Here is a 14,376-nt window from a genome sequence, read left to right on the forward strand (position 1 = left end):
TTATACCCTTACTTCCAAAGGTCCTTATAAATTACAAGCATCCCTCACTATCCAAATCATTCAGTTCCCAAATTCAGCTAATTAAAATTCAGATGGTGAAGGATATCTCTATATTAGTAAATATAATTTTTCAGGTTTTTTTTTAAAGATTTTATTTATTTATTAGAGAATGAGAGACAGAGAACACGAGACGGGGAGGGTCAGAGGGAGAAGCAGACTCCCCCGCTGAGCAGGGAGCCCGACGCGGACTCGATCCCGGGACTCCAGGATCATGACCTGAGCCGGGCAGTCGCCCAACCAACTGAGCCACCCAGGTGCCCTAATTTCTCAATTTTTGTTGCTATTACAAAGGCAGACATTTCATGGTGGGCAATACTTTGATATTTGAATATCAGTCTCTGAAAAACCTTGACTGTTGACTTCAAATTAACAACAAAAGACAAAGCTTAACTTAGATACTTTTTCTTAAGCTTTCCTCATAACAGAAGAGAGAACTTCCTTGTAGTTTACTCACAGTTAATATACTGTTACCAAAACATGTCATTTGAGCAGATTGTTGAGGTGTACCTAAATACCAACATAACAAGGTGCAAAATGAATCTTATTGGTAACTGAAAGGTAAGTACTTATGGAGCATTTACTATTTACCAGTCTCTACGCATAGCACAAGCAATGTGCACGGCAGAGTGAGCTCCCCTCAGAGTCTGGGGGTGCTGGAGACCTCAGCATGACACTGGATGACTTGGGGCGCCAAGTGGTCTTTAAAGAGTGGAAATGTTAGTTACTAAATTACCTCCCCCCCCAAAAAAAGGCTTTATGACATACAGAGGGGTGGGGTTCGGTCCTTGCTGCCACCTTCCTCATGGCTGCCAGGGAGTCGCTCAGCTCCTCTCGCTTCCTCTTGGCACAGATGTGTGGCCCCACCCTTTCCTCAATGAGCTTGGGGGCGCGCTTGTCCTTGGAGACCTTGAGCAGCGCTGTGGCACACCTTGGATCTGCTCTGCACGGACTTGGTGTGCTTGGTGGGGCGCCCACGGCGGCGGCTGGGCCTTGGCTGCTCCCGTTCTTCCCTCCTTGTGGCCCTGCTGCTCCTCCACGGCTCCCAGCACCAAAGACTTAATACTTTATATCTTTCTCAAGGGTCCAGGTAGTATGGTCTTTTATGTATTTACCTCCTGGTTTTTTCCGTATTTTGTTTCTGTCAGGAGAGAACGTTGGAATTATTCTCTGAGCTATCTGAAGAGAGCGACTCAATGCACCTGGGTCAGGCGGTCTGTGGGCATGAAGTGGTTGGGAGAATCCAAGAACATGGTGGTGAATGGCAGGAGGAGTGGAGGCAAGTTGTCTAATGACCATCAGCAGAGTCCATCAAAATTGCAGCACGCGGGGAAGGAGGCCACGAAGGCTGGCAAACACGCAGTTGAGAGGAGGTCGAGCAGATGTATGTACACAGTGCGACTCTCCTTTTCCTTGTGATCTGGCCAGTAATTCTTTGCGGCTTGTGACATATATTCTGTCTCTGTTGTTTTCCGAACACTTGTTCATGTTCTCACAGTTAACAGGGGGGTGTTTTTTATCCTTTCAAAGTTATAACAGTTCTCATTCTCATCTGATGCACACACCTCTAGTTTAATGCTTAATATGATAACTGTAATTATGCTCTTATATCCATGACCTAAGTTATATTTTGTAGAATGTATAGCTGAGTGCTTAATCTGTTCTGTAAAAAATATTAAAGTGCTGCCACTGGATTTCCTATAAGTTCAAACCATATTTTTTACATCTGATGTAAGTATAGGTATGTCTTCCTTTGAAAACTTAGCAACATGAATAATCAAGTCATCTCTACAGGAGAAGTGGAATTTAGGGCAGCTTCCCAAATTGTTGCCATTTCTTCTGTTTTTACGGGGTGAACAGTCGTTTATCCTGACACTGGAGCACTGGTGATAATGAGTTACTTTTTTACCTTCCTACCTCTTGGTGAGAAGGAGGCTTCTGTTAAGAGTTCAGGAAGTAGTTCTTTTGAGAGCAGGAAAGTGCCCCAGGGTAAGTGTGAACCTAGGTAGGCAGCTAGATGAAGATACCCAACCGCCTTCGGCCATGTTGAGGAGGATAGCTTTCTAAGTTCTTGCTTCTCCTGAGGTTTATTTATTTATTTATTTATTTTAAAGATTTTATTTACTTATTTGACAGAGATACAGCGAGAGAGGGAACACAAGCAGGGGGAGTGGGAGAGGGAGAAGCAGGCTTCCCATGGAGCGGGGAGCCTGATGCGGGGCTCTATCCCAGGACCCTGGGATCATGACCTGAGCCGAAGGCAGTCACCCAACGACTGAGCCACCCAGGCTCCCCTCCTGAGGTTAATTTAGCCCCCCTACAGAATAGTTTTAGTTTATGTTGCAGTTTCCCTGCCCTGAGTAGAGTTGGCTTTTCCTGGGACTTGCAGCAGTTTCAGATAGATTGCACCAGTTCCGACTGATGACCTTCCTACTCTTTAGAGGTTCATGCAGTTTATCAGGCCCAGGCTGCGCTTAACATTTCCATATCAGCACAGGTCACTGTTTCTGTAAAAAACTAGGCAGAAAGCCCTGCTTGGGATAGGAGTTAGAGAGAGTGCCCAAGACTGAATAGAATCCTCCTCACGGACACCTGCTCACCCTGGAGCATGTGATGGGAACCTGAAGCAAATGAGAAATTGGTGACCGTAGCAGGTGGTATTGGCTCTGGTCAGTAAATTAGGCAACTTTTTTTTGGTTGTTTTTGGTTGTTTTTTTCAAATGGCTGTTGGCCTCCTTTTGTGCATCATAGAGCAAAAGGTCTTAATTAGTTTTATCGTTGGAGGTACATAATAATGTAGAAAATGATCGTTACATGTGCTACACTTTGCCAAGGGTAGACAGATTCTGAGGACAGGCTGGGAAAATCCAGCAAATGTGAAGATGGACAGCGTCACGTTGAATGTCACTGGACAAGAATGGTACAAAGTGAGAGCCGACGATGAAGCAAAACAAAGTTGTGCTCCATCCTCAGTAACTACAGTGACTTCACCTAACAGCAGAGCCTCAAAGTACATGACGCAGAAATGGACAAAACTGAAGGGAGAAGTAGACAATTCAGCAGTAATTTGGAGACTTCAGTTCCCCACTTTCAATAATGAGTTGAACAACTATGCAAAAGATCCACGGGGAAGAAAGACTTAAAGAGTACCCTGAACTAGTTCTTCCTGATGGACATCTGTATGATGTACCACCCAATGACAAGAGAATGCACATTCTTCTTAGGTGCACGTGGAACATTCTTCAGGGTAGACCATAGGCTAGGCCGCGCAACAAGCCTCAATAAATGTTAAAGGATTGGAATCATACAGTGTATATGTTCTCTGATTACAATGGAGTAAAATTAGAAGTGAATAACAGAAATTTGAGAAAATCACAAATATGTGTAAATTAAACAACACACTCCTAAATAACTAAGGAGTTGAGGAAATCCAAAGAGAAATGAGAAAGTACTTCAAGATGATTGAAAATGAGGATACAACATACTAAAACAGGATGCAGCTAAAGCAATGCTTAGAGGAAAACTTAGAGTTGTGAGCAACTGTATTAAAAAAAGAAAGATCACTCTTCATCGGTAACCTAACTTCTTACCTTAAAACACCAGAAAAAGCAGAGAAAACTAAACCCAAAGCAAGCAGAAGGAAGGAAATAATAGAGTGGAAATTTACAAATAGAGAAGTAGAAGGACAACAGAAAATCAGCAAAGCTAAAAGGTTGACTCTTTGAAAAAAAAAATCAACAAAATTGTCAAACCTTTACCCAAGACTAACCAAGAAAAAGAGAAACTTCAAGAATGAAAGAGGGGACATTACTACTGCCTCACAGAAGTAAAAAAAGGTTTACAACTCAATTTTCTGAACACCTGGATACCAACACATTAGATAACTTAGATTAAATGAACAAATTCCTAGAAAGTAACAAACTAGCAAAACTAATTCAAGAAGAAATACAACATCTGAATAAACCTGTAGTAAGTAAAGAGGTTGAATCAGTAATTTTTTAAAAACACTGCTAAGAAAATCTCAGGCCTGGATGGCTTTGTTGGTGAATACTGGCAGATATTTAAAGAAGAATTAACACCAATTCTTCACACACTGTGAAGGTAAGGGAGCACTTCCTCATTCGGTGACACCACTATTATTCTGCCACCAAAACCAAAGATATCACAAGCAAAAAATACCCAAAGAACTGCAGACCAATATCTCTAATAAATATGGACACAAAATCCTTACTAAAATATTAACCAAATCCAGCAAGAAGTGGGAAGGGTTCTATAACATAAGCAAGTGGGATTTATCCCAGGAATGCAAAGTTGGCTTAATACCTGAAAATTAATGTAATACTACCACATCAATAACACGAAGGACAAAAACCCTAGGATCATTCCAGTAGATGCAGAAAAAGCATTTGACAGAATTCAACAAGACCCTTACAGGGTAAAAACACTCAACAAACCAGGAATAGAAGGAAATTCTTCAGCCTGATAAAGGACATCTACAAAAACCCACAATTGATGTCCTATTTAATGGTGAAAGATTAAATGCTTTTCCCTTGAGATCGGGAACAAGACAATAATATCTGTTCTTACCACTTCTGTTAAGCCTTGTGCTAGAGGTTCTAACCACAGCAGTTAGGCAAGAAAATTAACTAAAAGACATCCAGATTGGAAAGGAAGAAGTAAAATAATCTGCAGATGCCATGATTGTGTATATAAAAAATTCTAAGGAATCCACTTAAAAGCTATTGGAACTGATAAATGAGTTCAGCAGGATAGGTCAATATGCAAAGGATAAAAGTATAAAACTTACACTCTGGGAACTACAAGTCATTGTTGAAAGAAATTTAAAAAGACCTAAATAAATGGAAAGACATCCCTTGTTCATCGATTAGAAGACTTAATATTGTTATGATGGCAGTACTCCCCAGATGATCTACAGATTGAACACCGTCCCTATCAAAATCTCAGTTGGCTCCTTTGCAGAGAAATTGACAAGACAGTCCTAAATTTCTTATGGAAATTCAGGGGACCCAGAGTAGCCAAAACAGTCTTGAAAAAGAACAAAGATGGCACACATGCACTTCTCATTTTCAAAACTTAATACAAAACCACAGTGTTATATTGGCATGTGGCTAGACTTATATCGATGGAATAGAATCGAGAGTCTGAAAATGAACCCTCATGTTTGCAACCAGTTGATTTTCGACAAGCATTCCAAGAAAATTGGGGAGAGAATGGTCTTTCAATAAATGATGCTGGAAAACTGGATATGCACATGTAAAAGGATGAAGTTGGACCCGACCTCATAGTATGTGTGAGAAATTAACTCAAAATGGATCAGAGACCTTAAGTATAAAATTCCGAGGGAACATAAGCATACATTTTCATGACTTTGGACCTAGGCAGTGGTTTCTTAGGGCACTAAAAGCACAAGGAACAAAAGGAAGAATAAAAGATAAATTGAAATTCATTAAAGTTACAGACTTTTGTGCTTGAAAGGAAACATCAAGACCATGAAAAACAAACTCACAGAAGGGAAAAAAAAAATTTTCAAATCATGTATCTGATAAAGGACTGGTATTTAGAATATACAAAGAACTCTTACAAGTCAGCAGTAAAAGACAAACTCCAATTCAAAATGAGCAAAGGAATCTGAATAGACATTTCTCCAAGCTACACAAATGGCCAGTACGTGAAAAGATGCTTGAAATCATTAGTCATCTGGGAAATGCAAATCAAAACCACAAGCTACCACTTCACAGCCGCCAGAATGTGTCAAATTAAAGGGACAGATAGTAGCAGATGTTGGTGATGATGTAGAGAATTTAGAAACAATCATACGCTGCTGGTGGGAATGTAAAATGGTGCAGCCACTTCGGAAGACAGCCTGGCAGTTTCTCAGAAGGTTAAGCAAAGAGTTAGCATATGACCTAGCACTTCCACTCCTAGGTATGGGCCTAAGAGAATGGAAGACATAGGTATACACAGAAACTTCTACATGAATGTTCATAGAAACATTGTTCATAATAGCCCAAAAGTGGAAACAGCCCAGTGTCCATCAACTGATGAATGAACTAACAAAATGTGATCTATCCACACAATGGAATGTTATTTGGCCGTAATAAGGAATAAAGTACTGCTGTATGGTACGTGGATGAACCCTGAAAACGTTATGCTAATTGAAAGAAACCAGTCACAAAAGATCATATACTGTCTGATTTCATTGATATGAAATTTCCAGATCAGGCCACTCCATAGAAATAGCAGATTAGTGGTTGCCAACGGCTGGGGGAAGGGAAAATCGATAGTGACTGCTCATGGGTATGGGGTTTGTTTTGGGGGTAATGAAAATGTTCCAGAATTGATTGTGGTGATGGCTACACAGTTCTGTGAATACGTTAAAAACCATTAAACTACGCTTTAAAAGGGTGAATTCTATGGTTTGTGAATTATATTTCAATGAAGAAAATAGAAAATATACCAACCTGGTTAGCTTTTACATACCTACGTGCAAATGGTTTGATTGCAAAACATATACTTACCTTCTGATAGGGACTCAGATGTTGAGTGTTAATTTGTTTTTTGAAAGAGCGTAGAAAAGAAGGTTACCTCTCACTGTCCTTCCTTCCTCCACACCTTAATTGTGAGAGGTTTAAGATTATACTGTTAGCATAATGGCGTGGCTGAAAAGACTCTCGCTGACCTACGTGGCTGAGCACCACTGAAACTTCACCCGGACGAGTGTGGCCTTCCCGTCCTCTCTTTGCGCTGCGTTTCTTCCGCACCAAACCAGATTACCTCAGTTAGGTATCTCTGGCACTTCCCTATTTTTATGCATTCATTCAGAATTTGCTTCATACAGGCTAGAAATCAGCCTGTCATTCTCTCTGCTTTCCCCGCTTCTGCCACCTAACTCTTCTAGTTGAGTTTCTGAACCCTTTGCCTGCAAAGTGGGGACAGTTCTCATCCACCTGCCCCCCAGCAGGAAGGCGAAGTGATCTCCTTCGGGCTCCCTTTGATCCCTGAGGTCCGCCCTTCTGGCACATCCTGCAGAGCGCTGCTTGTGCTCTGCTCGTTTCCTCCCCCTCCCCCCTCTGAACGCCTCCTGATGCTCTCTTGCTGTGGCAATGAGCATCCACTCATCCCCTGTTTCCCATCTTCCTCCAAGGGGCTAGTAAGGCATCTGAGCCCAAGATCTCTCACCTCGTCAGACCCTGTTCTTGGGAAACCTGGTATCATCCCTACTAACCAAAATACTCTCCATTATTTACTGTATTTGGCTTTCTGTTTATGCAAAAGGCACTCAGCTCTGAATTAAACAGATTGAAACAAGTAATTTCCATTCTGAATTACTAGCTTGAGAGAGCAGTGAAGCTAAAGGTTTAACAGGTAAATACAAGTAGTTTTCTATTTGAGTTACTTTTCTTTCTTTTTCTTTTCATAGGTAATGGTAATTCGGGATTTGAAGGACAGAGTCGATATGTACCATCTTCTGGAATGTCTGCCAAGGAACTCTGTGAGAATGATGATTTGGCGACCAGTTTGGTTCTTGATCCCTATTTAGGTTTTCAAACACACAAAATGAATACTAGGTAATTGTAAGTCTTTATCCTGAAGTGGAGCAGATGATGATGTTGAATTTAAGAAAAGAGATGCTAATTTTACTTTTAGTCAGAATTTAAAATGACATTAAAGGAAAGATCTTTGCTGTAGAAGATTTTCTATATGTGAGCGAAGAAAAGCAACAAAAGCTTCCTCCAAGGGTCTTGTCAGTTTTAATTTTGTGTTCTTATTTTATCTCAGGCTGTTTCTATTAAAATATAAAGCTGGAGGAGCATCTCATATTTTATTTTAAATGTTAACGATAATTATCTTAGCTGAAAGAAAAATCCTGTGAAACCTTGAAAATGTGTATGATTTTTCTTCTGCTCAAAGTAGGTTACATCAGGGATGTTTTCATGATTTTATTGTAGACTTTTCTTCTTTTAAATAATTACAACTGTATATAGAGAATTTTGCCATCATGTTTAATCTTTGAGATTCAGCTAATCATGGTAAGAGTGAATATTTTTAAAGATGTGCTTCTGTTCAGTACACAGATAAGAAAAGAGATGCATAAGTGCTTTATTGAGTACCACATGCCATCTGTATAAAATATGAGACTGAGCGCTGCCCACTGCGCTAAGAAGGCACCTGTATGACGTAGTATTACATTACTACTGAAATCTATTATATTCTCTTAAACATCATCTTTCCCCCAAAAAAGGCCTTTAGATAATTTCATAATTGCCACCGGACACTAAGTCGGAACTTTACGACTTTTCTTTATCTCTTAACTTGAGCGGCAGAGGGTTTTCCAGGCTGGTGGGAGAGTGTAACAGCAGGGACTGAGAATGTCGAGCCAGTTCTAGGGCCCTGCTCCCTCCCACCTTCCTCACACTTGCACTGGTGTTTGTAGCTCCAGGGCCAGTGACAGCTCTAGAGGGACTTGATCACCAGGTGACTCGTCACCAAGAGTGGGGGGAAGGAAGAATTGGTGAGTAAAGGTGACTAGAGGAAATCTTGCGCCATTTTTTCCCCCTTTTAATTCAGTCCCTTGCTAGAATTTAAAACAAGAGACAGTATGATTCGTTTATCAATTATATTCTAAATCCAGAAAGAAATAATTCAGATAAAAATGAGCCTTCCGTATTTTCTTTCTTCTTTCTTTCTCTTTTTTAAAGATTTTATTTATTTGAATGAGAGAGAGAGAGAGAGAATGGGAATGAGCAGGGGGCAGAGGGAGAGGCAGACTCCCTGCTGAGCAGGGAGCCTGATGTGGGGCTCAACCCCAGGACCCCGGGATCATGACTTGAGCCTAAGGCAGCTGCCTAACCAACTGAGCCACCCAGGCACCCCGAGCCTTTGGTATTTTCATGTGATTTCCTGTCATCAGAGGTCTTTTCTTGCTATAAAATGAAGTGACAAGTTGATGTGGACTTGAGAACTTATTTAAGTAGCTCCCTGCCATCGGAAGGATAGATAACCTAAATTTTGTAAGTAGGCAGGTGGATGACTATTGTCTGGAAAGTCAACAGGACTGGATGTCCTAGTGTCCAATTAAAATCTGGTCTGCATTATTTTAAGTCCATTTCCCTTCTTTCCCCAGTGAGGCTAGCACCCGTTCTCCTAGGAGATCCTGATAATATTTAAGAAATGTGACTCACTTTCACATAATAGTCTTAGAGATACTCAGGGTATTACTGCAAAGGCCCATAATTATGACCTGGAGTCATGAAGCAAGAGAAGAAAGAGGTCATGTTCATTATGCCTTGTATACTGATATATGGAAGCATGTAAGCCATCTTAGGAAGCATTGCATCAGAATTACAATAAAATTTTCAGTGGTGTAGGAAAGAATTCCCGTGTATTCGGTCCCCTCTCCCCCAGCCATTCTTTGTTCCAAAAGATGAGCAGTTACCTGTTAGTGGCTCCTGCAATAGGAAATAACTCGTATTTTTAAATAAAAGTCCGCCTTGACAACTCCTTCCCATAATTAGTTTACATGTGAGTCACTGGGGGAGTCTTGTTCAGATGCAGGTTCTGATTCAGTAGCTGTGGGCTGGCTGGGGCCTGAGATGCTCCATTTCTAACAAGCTGCCAACTATACTTAGAATAGCAAGGTCCTAGGCCATCTGGCCTACTGAGCTTTGTTATGATATAATGAGTGGATAAAAAGTTCCTTATCAGTAGTTTCCTAGGCTCATTTAAAAATGTGCAACTGGGGCACCCACGTGGCATAGTCATTTGAGTGTCCGACTCTTGGTTTCAGCTCAGGTTGTGATCTCAGGGTCGTGGGATCGAGCCCTGCTTTGGTCTCCGCACTTAGCACAGAATCTGCTTGAGGTTCTCTCCCACTCCCCCCTCCCTTCCGTGCTCTCGCATACACACTCTGGCTCTCTCTGTCTCTAACTAAATAAAATCTTTTAAAAAATAAATAAAAACATGCAGTCCTAAGATGTAAACTTCAGGGTTACTCCACAAATATTATTAAAATTCAAGACATTACTGTATCCAGATAGCCCTAAATTAAAATGCAGGATCTAAAATTCATTAAACCCCATTAAACATTCAGAAGAAAACACTCATATTTTTCAGTACAACGTGTAACCCTACTCCTAGAGTTCCTAGAGGAGCCGTAGGTGGCACAGATGGTTGTGCTCTGCCCTTTCTAGAGCACCTTGGGCCTGCGTGGCTGAGCCGGCAATGCTGCTGTGTCCCCGAGCGCTGTCTACCTTTACTAGAGGTGTTCATTTCAAAAGCCTTTTTTTTTTTTTTAAAGATTTATTTATTTGAGAGAGAGCACGTGCATGTGGGGTGAGGGGGCAGAGGGGGAGAAGAGAGCAAATCCTCAAGTAGACTCCCCAGTGAGCATGGCGCCTGACATGGGGCTCGGTCCCACGACTCTGAGATCATGACCTGAGTCGGATGCTTAACTGACTGAACCACCCAGGCGCTCCCGTTTCAAAGGTCTTTTTAAGATTTTATTTATTTATTTGACAGAGAGCACAAGTAGACAGAGTGGCAGACAGAGGGAGAGGGAGAAGCAGGCTCCCCGCCAAGCAGGGAGCCCGACGCGGGGCTCCATCCCAGGACCCTGGGATCATGACCTGAGCTGAAGGCAGCCACCTAACCGACTGAGCCACCCAGGCGCCCCGCAGAGGTCTTTTAACAGACTTTTGTAAGCTGCCGTTAGGGAATACACAGAAGTTTTATTAATGAAGCTTGTTAATCTTAGTGAAAGGCGTATGTGTTCATTTAATCTTAGTGAACTTGAAAATAAAACTGTGTCTTCTAATTCTTCACCTTTTGAGCAAGAATTTATCAGAATGTAGACTTACGTCATTCTCAAAGATAACATTTTATAGGAAATGAGGAAAATCAGTGGTGCTGCATTAGAATAATTTTGACTGTTTCTTAAATTATTAAGTTTATGGACTTCTCTTTGGGGTATGAAAGACATGACTGGAGCTTGGATCTTCCCTGTCCAAGCTGTCCGTCACTTGTAGGAGTCATCTCCTCGTTCCCATGTTTGTACATCTGTAATTTGATTGTCCTTTTTCAGTTTCTCTGTTTTAGGCCTTTTTCCCTCCCTCTACTTCCTGCGGTGTGCCGTCAGAAACCATGTTCAGATACAATAGATACTTAACAGTTTAAGAATTTCCCTAGCTCTATTATGAATGCTTATGTTTTAGTCTTGATAAATTCCTACATTTAAAAACAAACAAGTCAGAGTTGTAGCATGACTATCTAGAAATGGTATTATAAACACAGTAGTAATTTCAATTTATTGGGGAATATTTAGATTTAGTTGACTTCTGTCCATTATGAAAATGAAATTCTTCCTTTTAACCAGAGAACAGAGTTGCTAGTTATGCCTCTGATTTTTTTTTTTTAATGTCTCCGATTTTTTAAAAAGCACGTGGACAGGTGAGAGTGTAAAGCAGGGGTGGATGCCTTCCATAATGCCCCTTGTTGTAGGCAGCATGACTTGGGAGGTTTCCGTCTCCTGGGGAGTGGGGGACGCTGAGCAGGAAATAACACAATGGAGAAACGGGAAGAGTCCTCACAGGATTTTTTTTTTAATTTTTTATTGTTATGTTAATCACCATATATTACATCATTAGTTTTGGATGGAGTGTTCCATGATTCATTGTTTGTGCATAACACCCAGTGCTCCACGCAGAACGTGCCCTCTTTAATACCCATCACCAGGCTAACCCATCCCCCACCCCCCTCCCCTCTAGAACCCTCAGTTTGTTTTTCAGAGTCCGTCGTCTCTCATGGTTCGTCTCCCCCTCTGACTTACTCCCCTTCATTCTTCCCCTCCTGCTGTCTTCTTTTTCTTTTTTCTTAACATATGTTGCATTATTTGTTTCAGAAGTACAGATCTGTGATTCAACAGTCTTGCACAATTCACAGCGCTCACCATAGCACATACCCTCCCCAATGTCTATCACCCAGCCACCCCATCCCTCCCACCCCCCACCACTCCAGCAACCCTCAGTTTGTTTCCTGAGATTAAGAATTCCTCATATCAGTGAGGTCATATGATACATGTCTTTCTCTGATTTACTTATTTCACTCAGCATAACACCCTCCAGTTCCATCCATGTCGTTGCAAATGGCAAGATCTCATTCCTTTTGATGGCTGCATAATATTCCATTGTGTATATACACCACATCTTCTTTATCCATTCATCTGTCGATGGACATCTTGGCTCTTTCCACAGTTCGGCTATCTCACAGGATTTTTGGAACTTTTCTCTATTTTTCTAATCCAAATTGTACTCGGCTTATCTCATCCTTCTGTTGTAACCATCAGATTTTAATTTTGCTTATTTATGTATTTGATTTTTCATATCCAGTATGGGGCATGAATTTATAAATCACTTTAAATGTCACTTTAAACTCAAGTGCTTGATTAGAAAACAAATACATTTTTAGGCCTTCTAACTTAATGTGATCAAGGGGGAAAGGATGTCGTGTGGGAAAGAGAATTTCGGCATCTTGGCCTCTGCTACTATGCTGAGTCTGCCTACGGCTTCAGAAAGCTCTTGAGTGTCACAGCATTTTAAGGACTTGTGGGACAACTAATATTGTAAGTCTGTTTAGAAGTTATAAATACAACTTATACAAATAGTTTTTATTGTTGTTGTTTGTTTTTGCATTTATATAGCGCCTTTCCTTCGAGGAGCTCAAGGCATTTTTCAAAATCTGACAGTTTTCCTCACAACAACCCTGTGAGGTAGGTAGAGTGCATTACAAACAATAATAAGATACCAGCTAACCTGTTTCAATCTTTATGATGTTCTTTTGTGTTAAGTAATTGGAGGTGTCAGCATAAACACGATTTTTAGAACATTTTGCAAACCTTTTAAAATAGTTTGATCTTAGTAATAGCTGTATTTAAAAAACCACTTGTACTCCATAACAGGGTAATTTTAAGAGAAAGCATTCATCAAAAGATCAGGAGTCACTCCCTGGGATTAGCTGAGCACTGATTGCAGGACTCAGCCAGGTATGTGTCTGGGGGTTGTCTCCTTTCAGGTCCAGAAGGAATGAAGAGCTGTGGTTCTAGCATGATTCCTCAGCATCTACCAACTGTCCGTGTGCAGCTGAATTTTCTTCAAAGGGGGAAATGTGTTCACGATGTTGCCTTACCGTCTTCTTATTTTATATCTTAAATATTTGAGCATTTTCTCTCTCTTCCTCTCTCCTTCCCTTGCTCCCTTTTTTCTGTCCCCCTCCTCTCTCCCGCTCCCTCCAGTCAGCTCTTGGGTGTACATGCTAATGGAAGGGCACAGTAGTGCAGCTAATAGAAACCCGCAGCTTCCCTTCAGTGCCGCACTGGCCACTTGGGTTTGGAAACAGAAAAACCAAATAGCAAGAAACCCTGGGAAGTCAGTCTCTGGAAAGAGTGGGGAACAGGTGTGTGGGAGTGTGAATTCATGTTTCTTTCTGCCCTTTTTAATAATAAATGATTTAAGTGACATATTTTTGTATTTCTTATACCAGCCATTGATCAGAGGTGGGGGAAGAGAACAATGTTTGGTTTATTTAAAGTTGTAAAGTTTGTATTAAGAGGGGGAAGAGGGACATACTGATTTGGAAATGCCAAATTCCTGTCTCTTGCCTCCCCTGCCACGCTGATTGCTACCTCCCAGATACTAAATTCAAAAGTATATATTTGTGTCCACCCCTTTCGCAGTCTCTGGCTGGGCTCTGTGCTGTGCTCGGTGGCGAACGCAAGTCAAATCCTGTTCTGATCATGAAACACCAGAGGACCCTCAGAGTCTTACATGAGAGAGTAGGACTGGGCACAAGGCCGGGTAATAATAGTCCGTCCATTAACAGCCCTCATTAGGCCTTGCTTTCCTCATTTATGGAACAGGAGCATCGTTTCACATAACCTAAATATTCTTCGAGCTTTAAGAACCGTGGTGTGAGGATAGCTTTGTGCAGTTTGCGTGGTAGGTTTAGAATGATTATGGTTAAGGAGAGGACAAAGGGTCTTTTTCTCCTCAATAGTAGAAAAACACTTCACTTTTTTCCAGGGTTTTCAGTGCCTTTTTGCTCTGGCCCTATTAGTTGTAACAATCTTATGTTATTAAGTAATTTTATCTCCCCGAACTATCTCTTATAATGGGATTTGACTTGAGCTGTCGGCCAGGTGATTTTGATGTACGTCTGTAGGATTGTCGAAAACAACTGTCTCACCCCTTCCTGTCTGCACCCAGAACCATTTCTTCCTCCTTTGCCTCACTGTCATTTCATGCCTAT

The 14,376-nt window shown here is 41.2% G+C and overlaps 1 protein-coding gene across 1 annotated transcript in view; it reads left to right on the forward strand.

Moving 5' to 3' along the window:
• Positions 1–14,376, forward strand: part of KMT5B (lysine methyltransferase 5B) — a 53,622-nt gene that overhangs the window by 18,548 nt on the left and 20,698 nt on the right. The window contains exons 2-4 of the mRNA XM_028117858.2: positions 1,206–1,441; positions 7,499–7,646; positions 12,773–12,841. Of these exons, the coding sequence (XP_027973659.1) occupies positions 1,282–1,441; positions 7,499–7,646; positions 12,773–12,841 (377 nt within the window). The 5' untranslated portion in view covers positions 1,206–1,281. The remainder of the gene's footprint in view (positions 1–1,205; positions 1,442–7,498; positions 7,647–12,772; positions 12,842–14,376) is intronic.

Source organism: Eumetopias jubatus, unplaced genomic scaffold (genome assembly GCF_037043125.1).
Source record: "Eumetopias jubatus isolate StellerSeaLion01/CBP00866 unplaced genomic scaffold, mEumJub1_p1.0 scaffold_13, whole genome shotgun sequence".
Classification (NCBI taxonomy): domain Eukaryota; kingdom Metazoa; phylum Chordata; class Mammalia; order Carnivora; family Otariidae; genus Eumetopias; species Eumetopias jubatus.